The sequence below is a fragment of the Amblyomma americanum genome, chromosome 4 (genome assembly GCF_052857255.1).
Source record: "Amblyomma americanum isolate KBUSLIRL-KWMA chromosome 4, ASM5285725v1, whole genome shotgun sequence".
NCBI classification, from domain to species: domain Eukaryota; kingdom Metazoa; phylum Arthropoda; class Arachnida; order Ixodida; family Ixodidae; genus Amblyomma; species Amblyomma americanum.
Window position 1 is genome coordinate 3,325,342 of NC_135500.1, and position 16,288 is coordinate 3,341,629.

General features: G+C 45.6%; 1 protein-coding gene across 3 annotated transcripts in view; it reads left to right on the top strand.

Annotated features, from left to right (window-relative positions):
• The window catches only part of LOC144127775 (RING finger protein 141-like), a 138,101-nt gene that overhangs the window by 26,897 nt on the left and 94,916 nt on the right, over window positions 1-16,288 (top strand). For all 3 annotated transcript variants that reach the window (XM_077660674.1, XM_077660672.1, XM_077660673.1), the window contains one exon: window positions 13,458-13,579. In XM_077660674.1, coding sequence (XP_077516800.1) covers window positions 13,461-13,579 — 119 coding nt within the window. In that variant the 5' untranslated portion in view covers window positions 13,458-13,460. Of the gene's footprint in view, window positions 1-13,457; window positions 13,580-16,288 lie in introns of those variants that run through there.

Genomic DNA, 16,288 nt, shown 5'->3' on the forward strand with positions numbered 1-16,288 from the left:
TTGTGCCCCCACAATGCCCCATGTTTCATTATCACACCTGACTTAGTAGCGCTAAAACTGAAACCTAGAGTGTCTCCGTCTTCACAGCAATCAACAGTTTGCAAATCTTCCTGGCTATCTGCTAACAGTACAATATCGTCCACATGCATTAAACCCAGTAGTCGTTGCTCAACAACCTTTCTGCCTAATATATATGATAGATTATAACCTAGATTACTTTCTCATAGGTTTCGTTCGATATTTATTTATTCATTTTGTAACGGGGGCTTAGGTTAATGCTGAGGCGGCGGCGAAACCACGGCGGCGACCGAGTCTCTCGTCTGTTCAGGTCAGCAGGCGCTCGGTCTGAGCGATGGCAGTGCGGCTACCTCTTCTTCTTTTCCTCAGTCAAGCTACCTCTTCTTCCTGTCCTCAGTCAACATAGGATGATGCCCTTCTTCTTCACAATTTATTTATTTATTTGTATAATACTGCAGGCATTGGTGTGGCCCAAGCAGGAGGGGCGTACAAATAATAATACAGCATAATTAGAGTAGCACACTTAAAGATAAATTAATTAACAGTGCACAAATACCAATGGAGTCCACTAGCTGTGAGGAAAGGAAACATTCTCTCTGGTAAAGAAGGAATACCCAAAACAATGAAAACAAAGAAAGTGAAGAATACTGTATATACTCGTGTATAAGTTGCCCTCGTGTATAGCCTGCACCCTCCACATGAGGCTGTGAAAACTTGTAAAAAAAAAAAGTGCCAAAAGCACTTCATTCTGATAAAGTGTTGCAAGGTGGCGCCAGTTAGTTTTTCCCGCCAGAACGCAATGGTATGCTCGCATGCAACGGCTACGCGGCAAATTCGGTTTCTTCACCCGGTCCATCATGAACATATCATGCGTGCAACCTGCATATATTTATTATTGTGTACATCACCTCTCCTATCCTTTCTTCCTGTCTCCTCACCTCTTTCATTTCATTTCTCCATTCTGCCTGCTACCCTTTAGTTCCGCTGCCCCAGCTCGAGTGCTTCAGTATCTATGGTAGATGCCGAGGCTAGCAAAAGTCTTTTCCTTCTTTGTTTATTATTATTTTTAATAAAACCATTTACTACTCACCCAGTCCATAAAAGAGAACACCGAACAAACGGAGCGCAAACAGAGCTGCAAAGTGCAGGCCCAGGTGCAAGCAGCAGAAACCACTAGTTTGCAATCCGCTATGCTGCAGTCTGCTATGCAGAATCGACCCTTCAACTGTGTCATGCGCATAAACAAGAAATCGTACTGGAACCGCTGTACAATAACAGCGGGGCAGCGCTCTGCTCTTTGAGGTGCGTGCTGGTGCGCAGCACACATTCGTGTATTGCTTCCACTTCGATCCCTCCACCGGCGTGCAAGTTGCTATTTACAGTGCTCGCGAAAGCAAGAGGAGTTCCCGGGGCACTTGACGCTCCACTGCGTTGGGTTGTCTCGTCCACATGCAGATGGCGCCATCTTCCCACGTGCATTGGGATTCGAGGCAGGCAAAGAGGAAGACGAGGGAGAGCGCGGTGCAACCAAAAAAGCCGTGTATATCGCGAAGGCCCGGCTACAACGATAGTTGCAGATGACGCGACGGTAACAGCGGGGTCCTGTTCCGCTGACGACACCAACACAGACATAGTCACAGTGTGCCTGTGTTGTGACTACTGATTATGTGCGCTTCGTTTTAGTTTTTTTCTCGTTTCCTTTTTTTTTACTCCGGCTAGGACAAAGATGCTGTACCCGCCCGCTACAAAGGGTTATGCCACACTATCATCACACCCCATTCATTATGATCATCATTTCACAACACGACGTTTTCGCGGCTTTCTTCTTAATTGGTTATTGAGGAAATTTCTTTTTCCAGTTTCCACTGTGCCTTGCCCAGCACCATTTGGTCTTTGTTAACCGATGCTTCGTTCGGAAGTGTGCGGACTGCTTGCAGAATCTGTTTTGTTGCGTGCGCCGTCATGTTGCAAGCTGCGTGCTTTTGAATGCAAACACAAAGCAATGGGCAAGCGCAGACTGTCCTACACTGCAGGCTTCAAACTTCAAGTGGCAAAATATGCTGAGGAACACTGTAAACGGGAGGCTGGATGCAAGTTTGATGTCGTGAAAAGTGTGTTCGCTGCTGGTACATGTAAACGTTAGACCTCGCCGATATTACCCGAACCTGGAATACTTTGCATGGGAAACAGTGCAAGTTCCCAAGACTTGAAGAGGACCTTGTCGACTACGTTTGCACTGCTAGGAGCAATGGCTTCACCTTGTCTACGGAAATGATTCGCATGAAAGCAATCACTATTGATCAGCACATGAACATTCGACCTGCAGACTTCAAAGTCAGTTGAGGGTGGCTTCAGTGTTTTATGAAACGGTACCAACTCTTCATCTACTGTCGAACGACGTGGTGCCAGATGCTGCCAGCCAAATATGAGGACCAAATAATGAAGTTTCGTCACTTTGTCGGTGTGCTTTGGAGGGATCATGAGTACGACCTCTCACAGCTAGGTAATGCTGATCAGACCCCTGTCTGGTTCGATGCCCCTGAAAATTGCTCGGTGGAAGCCAAAGGGGCAAAAAGTGTCTCTGTGCTCACTACTGGCGCCGAACAGCAAAGGTGCACAGTAGTGATTTGCTGATGGAAGGAAGCTTCCACCCTACATTGGCTTTAAGAGAAAGACTCTGCCACGAGAGAAGTTTCGCCAGGGTATCGTAGTCTGGGTGCAGGAAAAAGGTAGGATGTCTGACTAATTGGTTATAGACTGACTGAAAATAGTGTGGCAGCACCGACCAGGAGGCCTACTACACCGCAAAGCCCTTGTGCTCGGCAGCTTTAGAGGGCACCTAACAGACCGAGTGAAGACTCGGCTGCCAGAGTGCCGGACGGACTTGGCCATAATTCCTGGTGGCCTGACAAGTGTGCTGCAGCTGCTGGATGTTTGCATTGACTGGCCATTCAAGATGGAATTTCGGCGGTGCTACACTGAGTGGATGGCCGCAGGCAACCACGGAACAACTCCGGCAGGGTGGCTGAAGTGAACATCCCTTTAGCAAGTGTGTGCTTGGATTCTGCACGCATGGCATTCGTCGTCAGCGGATACCACCTCAAACAATTTTAGAGTCACGGGGCTGTCTCTCTCCATGGACGGCACAGAGGGTGACCAGCTTTGGGGGCACGCCAATGAGGCGAGTTGTCCTGCAGCGGTGAGAGTGCCGATGGTGGTGGAAAACATTTATTTCCAAGCAATACATACAGGGGCAGACTCCTAACATGGCACGAGGCAACCCTTACAGGGTAAAGGACAGCCCTTGGAGGGCTTGGAGAGCCGTAGAAGCCGAGCCGCGGTGCCGGATATCAGGCCTTTGGCAAAATTCGATAGGGAGGATTTTGAATCTGAGAGAATTTTGATGGCAGAGGTGGAGATGAGAGCAAATGCAGTGGTCACTTCCTCTGCAATTTCGGATGAGTCTTTTGTGATGGAGCCTGATGCGATTAATCGGGCCCGATTGTTAGCAATGGCGAGGACCATGCAGGAGCCCGATAAGTACTCCGCCACATAGGCTACCTCGGAGCTGTCGCTGTACAGCTTGTGCAGGGCTTTGGCATGGGCTGCCCTGCGTTCTCCGTCGTGCTCGGGGTGCATGTTCTTAGATGTGGGAAGGATGATGAGATGGCAGCGTAGGGAGACCCCCTTGGTAGGATGGATGATCGGGGCGATGCATAGCGTACAGAGTAGAGTGCGGTGTGCTGTGGTACCAGACAGACGAGTCAGCTGTGCTGTTAGGGTGGCTTCTGCCAACTCCTCAAAGTTATTGTGGGTACCGAGGCTGAGGAGCCGGACAGTAGAGGTGCTGGGGATGAGCTGAGCTCGTCCGACGGCGATCAGCGCGAAAGCGGCAATGAATGGTGAACTAAAATGTTCATATCTATCGTCAGCTTTTTAATCGTCTGATGCAGTAGTCACAGTGGCACCACAGTGTGTTAATGTGTAGCTGTAGGCCTGATTTGTGTATAACCTGCACCTGAGAAAATTGGTGACTAGTACACGAGTATATACATGGTATATATAGCACTGAACCATGAATACAGTTTGACCGAAGTAATAATACAAAGATTAAATTTGGTTATAGTTATTTCACAAAAAAAAAAACGATGTCAATAATTCAGAAATGGTCAAGGAATTAATACTTGTTAGTGCCAACCGAGGTAAATTGTTCCAGTCCGTAATGGTGCGCGGGAAAAAAAGAATATTTTAAAATTTAGTTCTGGCATTGTAGGGAGTTAGAGTGTCAGCGTGACGATGTCGTGTTCGGCGTGCATGATGGCATTATATAAAGGTTGGGAGTGAGGCCAAGTAGGTTATTTTTAAGAAGAAAAAGAAGCTTTAGCTGATGGATTTTTCTTCTCATTTCTAGTGTCTGGATACCATGCTGCTTTATTAGCGCTCTCGGGGAATCAGTCATGCCGTACTTTGAGAAAATAAATCTGACAGCTTTACGCTGAATTCCTTCCAGTGCATCAGTGCTACTTTTAGTGTAAAGGTCCCATATGATGCCTAGTTTTGCTCTGATTAGGGAAGTGCAGGCCAGAAGTTTAGTTTCAGCGGGAGCTTTTTTCAGTTTCTGTTGTAGAAGGCAAAGTTTACGGTAGGCTGAATCACATACGTTAGTAATATCTGGTCTGGAAAAACCATGAACAGCAGCGTTGGTCCTTTGCATACATCCACAGTTGTCGGGCTTCTCATCCCTTCCCATGTAGTTTGATGCGCCCTTTCTTGATGTGCCGGTTCACCAGCACGTTTCGTTTTCTCTTTTTCGCTTAGCTGCAACTCGTCCCTGTCGTTTGCTCACCTAATATATTTTTACATTGTGCTGCAGACTTTAGTTGTATCCGGCTAAAGCCACTGACCGATTTTTTGTACTCTGCGTGACTCGGAAAATGGTCAGAATGATTGAACAGTTTGAAAAACACGGGAACTTCAAAAAAATATTCTACAGTTACATCAGTGAATGAATAAACACCTCGAAAGCAAAGCAAAACTGGAAACTCAATGAATAAGGCTTTCAGCAGTATTTCCAAAGATAAGGTGCAGCCATTGCACCATCTTCGGGGACGTCACCAGTACGTTTACTTAAACGAGTTCAAATCGAGTGCAAAATCAGTCCATTTTGCAGTTGCACAAAATAAAATTTTGGGACCTATCCTCTTCCTTTTCTACATAAATGATACTGTAAGAATTCCTGGAAACTTTAAAGCAGGGCTTAATTAAATAGTTTTTTAGGCGCAAAAAAGGACAAGACACATAGGGTAGGTGACAGGACGAAGCGCCCCAGTCACCTACCCTATGTCACCTACCCTATGTGTCTTGTCCTTTTTTGCGCCTAAAAAACTATTTAATTATGAACCAAAACCAACCAGCCCAGCAGCAAGTGCTCTTAGACCATAAAGCAGTGCTGGTTTCTGGTAAGGACCTAGAGAAAAAGAAATAGCAGGTATCTTCTGTTGGGCTTCAGGAATACCACCGAATAAGTAAGTTAACCCTGCATGAAACTAAAACATAATGCATTTTACTCTGTACACCAGGAACCGTGATTAAACCTCCTAACAGTATTCACTTAGGGTCGGATTGCATAAAAGCAATAAAACAGATAAAAACACTGGGCATAATTTTTTCTGAAAACATGTTGTGGATTGAGCATTTAAAAGGTTTCGTTAAAACTAAGCAGGGTTATAGGTGTGTCGAATCGATGTTGCCGAATACTTCTGATTAACATTGAGAAACATTTATAAAATGCTCTAATTATTGTACCTTAGTGTGGGCAAGCACTTCTGTAGCTAACATTAACAAACTTTTACCATAAAATAAAGCCACCTGTGCAATAGAGAATACCTCTAAGCTGGAACATGCAGAACACCTTTTCTGAAAACACAAGGTTATAACAGCAGATCATATTTACATGCACAAACTGCTGTGTGCCTACAGAAAAGCAGCACAAAGAAGATCAGAAACAGTTCTAAATTCAGCAGACCTTAGAAAAAATGCAAAAACTTTACATTTTTTGGTACCAACTACCATGGTTTATTCCTTTTTTACATAGTGGTTATGGGGTTGAATGAATTAGATGCTCATTACGGCCCATGATTTTTAAATGATCTCAACTTCCAGTACATAGATGTTTCTACAACGCTGCATAGGCACATTGCCCACATTTTTGTGTGGTGATCATTTAGTAAAACACGTTGCGGGGCTAGTTGGTTATGCATATTCTTTCGTTAAAATTTAAGCAGCGCTAACTTTTAGGACGAATACACAGAAGACATGACAGGACGGTCGCTGACTCCAACTATGTTTATTGAACACGTTTTTTCGTAGAACATATAAGACAAAACGAACCGTGAGCGCATGCGCATCTGCGACAGACCACAAAAGGAAAGGCCAAGATGACAACGATGACAGCTAATGTAGATTAATGAGGGCGGCACGCATTTCGTCCCATATTTTTAAGCAATCTGAATTCGCTGGCATGCAGGGAGACAGAAGTGGTGCTGACACACGTGTCGCCTTTTGCCTTGATGAAAAATGCTTCGGATAATTCCCGAGCTAATCTATCTTTGCTCCTGGTTAGAATTTTGATTTTGTCAAGCCGTGGCTCACAGTTCTCATCGTTTTGGTCCTTGCAAGAAAGGCAATGAGCGGGTAGATTCAGGCATGAGTCTGATGCGTTTCCAAAACTTCGTTCATGTTCCCTGGCACGGTCGTTAACACAACGCCCTGTCTGGCCAACGTACACTTTGCCACAAGAAAGGGGGATCTCATAGACCACACCTGTGGCACACCGGACAAAGGGCTTGGCGTGTTTTTTTCCACAGCCGGATGTTGCAGGGCCACTGCTGCTGACCTTAGGGCACATCTTAGCCAGTTTACAAGGCGCAGAGAACACCATCGGGACGCCGTACTTGTTGCCCACCCTTTTTTAGGTTATGGGACACCTTGTGGATGTATGGCATAACCACTGGTTTGGCATTCCCGGGTCTTTCTTTTCTACGTGTCTTTTTCTGCCTTCCCTTGAATTTCTGTAGGAGTGCTTCGGTCACAGCTGTCAACACGTGATCAGGGAACCCTGCTTTTCGCAGTCTTTCTACCTCGCCCCGAAAGCTCTCTTGCATCATGTGAGGGCACGACTTAGCAAGTGCGGATTCTAGAGAAAGGGTCGCAATAGCCCTCTTAACAGTTTTTGACTGGGCCGAATCAAAAGGCAAAAAATCTTTCTTGGCTCTAGGGCGGTAGCACCAGCATACACACTTTTCTCCGAGCATGATGTTCAAGTCCAAAAACTGGAGGCGGTTAAGTACAGGTAACTCGTAGGTAAAAGAGAGCCCTTTTCCATGTTGTACAAATTGTTCTAAAATATTCATCGCAATTTCCTCATACCGGCGTTGGTCACTTTTCTTTAAAATTACTAAAAAAATCATCTACGTATCTAAAAATCTTCAGGACATTGCCTTCGTCAGTTAGTGAAGCCAAAGCGTTGTCGAATGATGCAAGAAAAATGTTACACAAAACTGGAGCGACACATGATCCGATGCAAATGCCCTGGCGCTGTAGATAGCGCCGGTTGTCAAACTCGATAAAAGTAGCGTTGATATAAAATTCTAAAATTGACATGAAGTTATCTACACTTAAGCCGGCTGTATTCTGGAATGCGATAGTACCGTTTGCTTCAATGCACTGTCTGACAGCAATAAACAGGTCGTTATGTGGTATAGAATAAAAAATTTAATCGCCGCGTAGCAATGAAGGCGGAAAGAGACAGTGAAGACAGGTGCGTCCTGGACGGTGTTGACAGCTTGGCAAGGACCACATTGAGACAACCCGCCACAAAAGGGAAAGCACAGACTGAGAAGGTTGTGGCGTATTGCAAGAACAGCGGACTGTCCCTCCTGCAAGCAGACAAAGAAGGTTGCTTCGTCGTTGTACCGTCTGGCATTTATAGCGAGAAGGCGATGCAAGCAATAGAGAAGAACTTTGTGGCAGTTAAACCGTCTGCAACCCGTATCAAGACTAAGGCAGTTGGCCTATGTAAATCCATGGAACTCCAGAGCCTTGCAAGAGCCATTGTGGACTCTCGAGTAAACACCTTGACCGTGTTCTTTGCGGTGAAAACTCACAAACCCGATGCACCCTTCCGGACGATTGTTAGCGAGAGAGGTACCTGGCAGCAACATATTAGTAGGTTCATGCTTAAGCACTTAAATAGTCTGGTTCTTTCTGATCCCTTTGCCACCAAGAATTCATTGGAAGTTGCCAGTGTGTTGAAAGGAGAGCAGATTGGATATGCCTTTTCCATAGATGTTGAAGATCTTTTTTATTCTATACCACATAACGACCTGTTTATTGCTGTCAGACAGTGCATTGAAGCAAACGGTACTATCGCATTCCAGAATACAGCCGGCTTAAGTGTAGATAACTTCATGTCACTTTTAGAATTTTATATCAACGCTACTTTTATCGAGTTTGACAACCGGCGCTATCTACAGCGCCAGGGCATTTGCATCGGATCATGTGTCGCTCCAGTTTTGTGTAACATTTTTCTTGCATCATTCGACAACGCTTTGGCTTCACTAACTGACGAAGGCAATGTCCTGAAGATTTTTAGATACGTAGACGATTTTTTAGTAATTTTAAAGAAAAGTGACCATGGCCGGTATGAGGAAATTGCGATGAATATTTTAGAACAATTTGTACAACATGGAAAAGGGCTCTCTTTTACCTACGAGTTACCTGTACTTTACCGCCTCCAGTTTTTGGACTTGAACATCATGCTCGGAGAAAAGTGTGTATGCTGGTGCTACCGCCCTAGAGCCAAGAAAGATTTTTTGCCTTTTGATTCGGCCAGGTCAAAAACTGTTAAGAGGGCTATTGCGACCCTTTCTCTAGAATCCGCACTTGCTAAGTCGTGCCCTCACATGATGCAAGAGAGCTTTCGGGGCGAGGTAGAAAGACTGCGAAAAGCAGGGTTCCCTGATCACGTGTTGACAGCTGTGACCGAAGCACTCCTACAGAAATTCAAGGGAAGGCAGAAAAAGACACGTAGAAAAGAAAGACCCGGGAATGCCAAACCAGTGGTTATGCCATACATCCACAAGGTGTCCCATAACCTAAAAAGGGTGGGCAACAAGTACGGCGTCCCGATGGTGTTCTCTGCGCCTTGTAAACTGGCTAAGATGTGCCCTAAGGTCAGCAGCAGTGGCCCTGCAACATCCGGCTGTGGAAAAAAACACGCCAAGCCCTTTGTCCGGTGTGCCACGGGTGTGGTCTATGAGATCCCCCTTTCTTGTGGCAAAGTGTACGTTGGCCAGACAGGGCGTTGTGTTAACGACCGTGCCAGGGAACATGAACGAAGTTTGGGAAACGCATCAGACTCATGCCTGAATCTACCCGCTCATTGCCTTTCTTGCAAGGACCAAAACGATGAGAACTGTGAGCCACGGCTTGACAAAATCAAAATTCTAACCAGGAGCAAAGATAGATTAGCTCGGGAATTATCCGAAGCATTTTTCATCAAGGCAAAAGGCGACACGTGTGTCAGCACCACTTCTGTCTCCCTGCATGCCAGCGAATTCAGATTGCTTAAAAATATGGGACGAAATGCGTGCCGCCCTCATTAATCTACCTTAGCTGTCATCGCTGTCATCTTGGCCTTTCCTTTTGTGGTCTGTCGCAGATGCGCATGCGCTCACGGTTCGTTTTGTCTTATATGTTCTACGAAAAAACGTGTTCAATAAACATAGTTGGAGTCAGCGCCCGTCCTGTCATGTCTTCTGTGTATTCGTCCTAAAAGTTAGCGCTGCTTAAATTTTAACGAAAGAAAATGTGGTGATCATATTGCTTTGTTTTTCATGATTGTTGCTCTCAGTGTTCTGTACATGTATTACAGTGTAACCCTACTTTCTCTTGCATGTCTTAATAATTCCAGGTGTATTTTCAGAAATGGCCTCTGAAAAAAAAAATTTGTTCAACTGTTAGCCATGTCACTGCAAAGGTGGCTGGAGCACTGTCAAGCTGTGTAAAGAGCAGCTTTTTCTCCAGCCACCTCTTTTCGTGTCTTGTACTCAGTGGCAGAAGTAAACATGATTGTTATTAAGCGGGGACACGAGTTTCGGAGGTGAAATTTCATTCTTATTTTTTTCGCAGAGCAATGAAATTTAGCTTGCTTATTGGAAAGTCCATTTAATGCTTAAATACAAAATTTCACTGAAATATCTTTGGTTCTGATTTAGGAAATTTTTATATGCTTCATTGCTATACCAAACTTGCAGAAATCCTATCATGACAACAAAACAAGGTAGCAGTTTACAGTCGGTCTTACGTTTTATCCAATGGAATGGTTAATGCGATGATATCCTCCAATTATTTTTAACGGCATGATTTTTTCTACATGTAATGTTATATCCATGCTTGCATAATGCACTCATTATAGTCTCAAATCAGTGGCAGATTAAAAATATACAAAAGTAATTCAAAAATATGTGAATGTCACTGCATAAATAAATTATTAAAGAACACTGTGCAACAAACTTGACGAAAATTCGTGCAGCCATTGTCGTGCTACGCTTTCTGCAAGTAGGCCTGTCAGGTCAAAAAACACTTGAGAAAACTGACATTTTCAAGGAGATTTCATCCAGCTTTTTTTCTGCTATGGTCACAAAAACATTTTTAAAGGGACACTGAGGAGAACTCTATAAATTTTTTTTTGATAGATTTTAGCAAAATCGATTGTTCGACATTTCATGGCGTTGTTGCCGCTTGTCCGGGAGCGAAAGGTGCATTTATTTCAAAGAAATTTGGATTCGAAGTTGAAAAAGCTTTTCCCGCCGCTGCGATTCAAACTCGAGAACTCTTATGACGTCACGGAGAACTCTTATGATGTCATAAGAAGGAGTGACGTGATACGTGACGTAGACGCAGGCTCCGTGATTTCTGGTGGCTAGTGGTGCGGTCTAGCAGCTGCCGAAATGAAGGCTACCGCCACTGCACGTTGACGGCATTTATCGGTGGTTGCTACCGTCGCTTCGTTTACATTTGCACTGCCGTCTTGCCAGCGTTACGATGGACTCGTTCCCGGACCCGACGACGTAGTTCTCGCAAAAACTCCGGCCTGCATTTCAGCGACCTCAGCTCCATGGAGCGTGCGATGCTTTTGGGAGAGCACGGTTAGGTTAGGCGCCGGCGGGTCGTTTCCCCCTTCCGCCGTGAGCAGCCGTCGCAAACTAAATATCATGACCCCAGTGCGGGGAGTCACAAGGGGCCAGGACAAAGTCAGCGCGTTGCGCCTATCAGAGGCTGGCCGGGGCTTTGGGGCCAACGGATTGTGATTCCTTGAATGGCGCGGTTGCACGGTGCAGCAGGCGGCGCCGAGGTCTCCCACGGTTGCAAGGGCCAGCTTCTTTTATTTTTTTTTGCCACAAAAAACGAATGGGTGCTCAAGGGTAGTTGCGTTTAAAGTTGGCGGCTTGAAATTAAAGTCGACGCACGTCGCTTCAACAGCTTCCGCTAGATCCAACGGGTCCGCTGGATCGGGCTCCTCGCCCACTTGCATGTACCTTCAGATGTATACTGTGAATGAATTAAATTAGCCGAGAGCTCGAAAAGAACAGCTCCGCCCAACTGCCGAAGCTATTGAATTATGTCACAACGCGTACCTCGCCGCGGAGCCGAATCAGTCTGGCCGGGCCGGCGGCGGCTGGCGCACTCGGCGCAAAATAGAGGCATGCTCCAAGTCTTTGCCAGTGCTGTCAGAGTGCGCCGAAACCGCTGAAGGTGTCGGCGGTCAAGCGCATTTGTAGTATAGAGGGTCTCGCTTTGGCCGACGTTACGTCGCTGTGCAGTGCGCGCGCGCGCGTTACAACGCAGCATAAATTCGCCTTAACAGAGCCTGCGCTTAACCGCTAACCAACGTATTCGGTGGCGGCACCTATGGGAGCCACTTAAACCGCCCGTCCACTCACTGATTAAAAAAAAAATCCTGTGCCGAGGCTCGGAATCGAACCAGGGCTTTCGGCGTTTGAGGCAGAGACGCTACCACTCTGCCACGACGACTCATGGTATAACCATCAATAAAGGCGCATCTAGTGAATACACTCTTCCGACGCATAAATCTCCGCGAGTTCGCTACGTATATCCTGGCCTAACAGAGCTAGGCCATCAGCAATTTTTCTTAACTGCCTTGTACCTTGTCTCCCGTCACTAATAAACGATTTCCGTTAAGTAGTTTGAAGTTGACTGGCACAGCCGGGAATGTTTCGCTGGGTGAGCGTGCGAAAACACAAGTGCTTTTTATACTGTGAACTGCCTTGTACGATCACTGACCATCGTGCCGCCACAGTTTTTCATCGACCGTGGCGATCATCTGACCAGCCTTAATAGGCTTCTTCAAAGGTTAACAGCACTTGAAGCGGCACTTGGAGTTCCTCTGCTGTTCGGCGCTTGTATGTCGAGGCGCGTCAAACAATTGAAACAAATCGAAACTCTTCTGGCCGCTTGTGGCGCCGCCAAGCATCGGTTTTTTTTGCTTCCAACATTCAGGTTGTCTTTTGTCTGCCTTTCTTGTGTGATAAAAGTGCACTATCGGTTTTAAAACAAAACTTACTGGAATATTGAACCGCGCAACCTTCCTTTGTCAGCCTCAGAGATTCGAGATTTCCGAGAGCAAGCTGATATTTAAAACAAAAACAACAAAAATAATACATTCCCATAATTTTTCGATTTTTTAAAAATCTTTATGCCATGTAAAGCTGCATCCTCCAAATGATATCGAAAGGCAGAATCTGTGCAAATGTCAATGAAAAAATTTTTGAAGTGTTTTCTAAAAATTTCAACTTGTTATTAATTATTGAGCAGTGCTGGTTTCTCGCCTTTTCTAAATATTCTAACTGCCCTCACCTCACGAATAAATTTTTTTCGGCAAAAATATTCCAGGCTTTCATTACGTACATTATGATAAGTTTCCATGAATTTTTTTGAACAAATTGGAGATGGTCGAGTGCAACGTCTGGGACATTTGGTGTGGAATGACCCTGTTGTGTACCGGCTTGTCACATCATTGTATTTTTCATGCTTGTTAGTCATGTATCAGGGCCTGAGGCCCTGTTGGGTGATGTTGAGCCTTAGCCCTCTCTTAGGCAAATGTCTAAGCAAGAAATGAAGAGAGGAAGAAAGCCGTGGGCAGCATAACAGCTTGCCTTGTGGGCCCATTTGACCGCCTGCATATCTGTGGCAAGCCAACATGCTGCCACAGTTAGTTTCAAAAATCAGCCAAAACTATGCTTCCAGAGATGCAGCAGTTCTGGTGAAAGATTAAAAGCTTGATCTGGGCTTGTCTGTGCATTCTTGGGGGATTGCAGTCGGACGTGCTGTGGCAGTGTTCTTGTGTGCATGTGCAGCCCATGGGATCCCAGCTGAGCTCGGAGGTTCTCGGGGCGTTCCGCCACACCCAAGTGTTCGGCGAGATCACTACACTCACGTTTGAGCGCTTCCTTGCCAAGGTGGATGAGCTGAATGACATGTGAGTGATGCAGTTTGAAAAATGTGTAGCGTCTCGATTGGGGTGCTCTTTCGAGGGCAGGTGTGCAAGTGCAGCAGCTTTTAACGCGATAATGTTAAGGGTCCCATGTTACACAAAAGCCGGTGTCGCCAGCCTCATTGGCTTTGAGCAAAAAATTTTGATGGAAGCAAAGAATTTATGGTGTTCAGACACCTAAATTTGGAGGCATGTTTCCTTTGCAGCATTGTGCAAAACATTACTGTACATGAACCACCACTTGGTATTTGCCTATGACCGCTATATAATTTATGGTACCATTTTTCTCTTTTGCTGTTTCGGTTTCAGCAGTTCTGTGGCGTCAAAGTTATATATAAGTCACAACATGAGGCATGAAAAAGCTATGCAGTATAATCGCTGCTTCTTCATTTGTTGTCATTCCAGCTTTTTGGCAGGCTGGCTTTGGCATTGTAGTGAATTAAACAATGAAGCAGCGATTATATTGCACTTTTTTCATGCCTAGCATGGCCTGTGTGGGCTACTTTGACGTCACAGCCATTGTTTGGCTGTTGAAACCAATACCGGAATAGCATGAGCAACAGATTTGATTGTAAATTATTTAGCGGTGCTTGTAGATCATCCAATACTGTCCCCTTGCAGTGGCGTACCACTGATTCCGCCTGTGGTTGCCACTGTGGTAAAATGTGGTTAAAAGAAAAACTTGCTTTCAGCCAAGTTGGTATATACTGCTCAGTGTTTTTACTGCAAACAGGAACAGATGTAGCAATATATGAAGGCAGTGGTACCTTTAAGCATATGCATCTCTAATCTGGAGAGACAGTAGCACGAAGTGGTGACAATATGTTCACTGTGCAGATCAAGTCTTTGATGTGGGCCCAAGGGGAAGAGGAAAATTTATGGTAAAATTATTCAGCAGGCCAACGGGAAGTGACATATCCTCTTTGCTTACCAGTGTGCCACACCATGGCTTAAACGAAAACAGCACAGGAGAGAAGAGGTTGGGAGCACACAACACAGAGTCCTAACACTTTTTATTCGGAAAGGTTACAGTGTATAGGCACGCTGGTACACATCTCACCCAAGTGTGGTAGCTTCCCTTGGCAGGATACCCAGAGCATTTGGTACATATTGTTACATGGTCCAGGGCGAGAACGACGCAAGAATCTGCCGAGAGCACAGATCCCGCTCAAAGCAGGCGCACCACCGAGACACTTCGTCTTCATTCGCAATAATTTACATACCTGCCAACCCTCGCGATTCTCCTGGGAGACTCCCGATTTTTTGCTGAACTTTCCGATTGTACGACCACGTCCCTATATCTCCCGAAAAGTTGTCTCTGCCCTTGCAAGAATGGTTTTTGTGAAACCGGCGCCGCTGTATCAGCCACCACGCCGTAATCGTTAGCATCACCATCAGCGGTTGCACTCTAGTAGGATACAACTTAAAAGAAACAGCAGTTGCTAACACTGAGCCACGGCCCGCGGCTCAGTGTATTACTCCGCTAGCCATTCACAATTGTAAATGAAATAAAATTTAAATTTAGTGTTTCGCTATATTAAACAAGCCAGGTAACAAAATTATACAGCTTATAATTATTTTATTGTGACTAGCTTCTTGCTTTGGTAACAAGAAAAGTTTTAACAACGTACTACTTTTTTGTTGTGGAGGAATTCTGTGCGGCGGTGAATGTGGGTGGAGCTTCACTGCAGACTTAAGTTGTATCCGACTGTGGCACCATCGGCATCATCGACTAAGCAGCTGGTCAAAGCCAAATCAAGCCAATCCAAAGTAGCTGTAGCTAGTTGCATTTCATGCATGATTTCGTGCTTGCTGTTGCTGCTGTTTGTGTGTGTGTTTAGGGTTAGCTAGGCCGTCTGTGTGCGGTGCACAGCAAATTCTAGTGTGCTTGATTTCATAGTGCTATTAAAGCCCAAGAAACGGTACCGTATTTACTCGCACGATTTTCGCAGTCCCAACTTTTACTCGCATATTTTCCGCACTTTGTTGCGCCAGACCACTAGCACGTACGCCGGTGCGTGCAAGGCAGTGGTGTGGCCGCATTGCCATGCGTGGTTGCAAAAGGTACGACTGACGAGGGCACGAATTGTGCGCCGTTTAGCCGGCTCGCGGTTGCTTTCTCAGACGATCAGTTGCGCGCGCGCCCGAATCCGATACTACCGAGCCGTTTGCTACTCGATTTGGCGCTACTGAGCCGGGCCACTCACAAGGGCGCCGTTTTATTGTGCCCGTTATCTCCTTTGCGTCCCACTGCTATCTTTGCGATTGTATCGTTGCTGGCTTATTGCTCTGTGCTGCGCACACATCATCCTGCCGTCCCGTGGGGAACTAACGTGGGGCATGGGGAAGTATGCGTGTTATATTTGTAGTCAACTTTTTTTTTGGCCAGCGAGGGATGCAAGATGGTGGCCAGGTCTACATATAGCGGCAATATACAGTATATGTTGCACGTTATGACAACTGTAGTGTTTTTAGCTCATGTTCAGAACATGCAGCCTTAATTTAAACAAAGTAAGCGTGCAAATTATGCAAGTACGATATTTACAGCAGTTTCTGCGATCTTATACTTCTGAATTTCACATCAAGAAAAGATGAACATTCCCTCCCCCTCCCTTTGACGGAAATAAGAAATCTTCTCATTTTTTTATCTCGCCAGGTTGGCAGGTATGCAATATTCGTTTTACGGCTCCCACT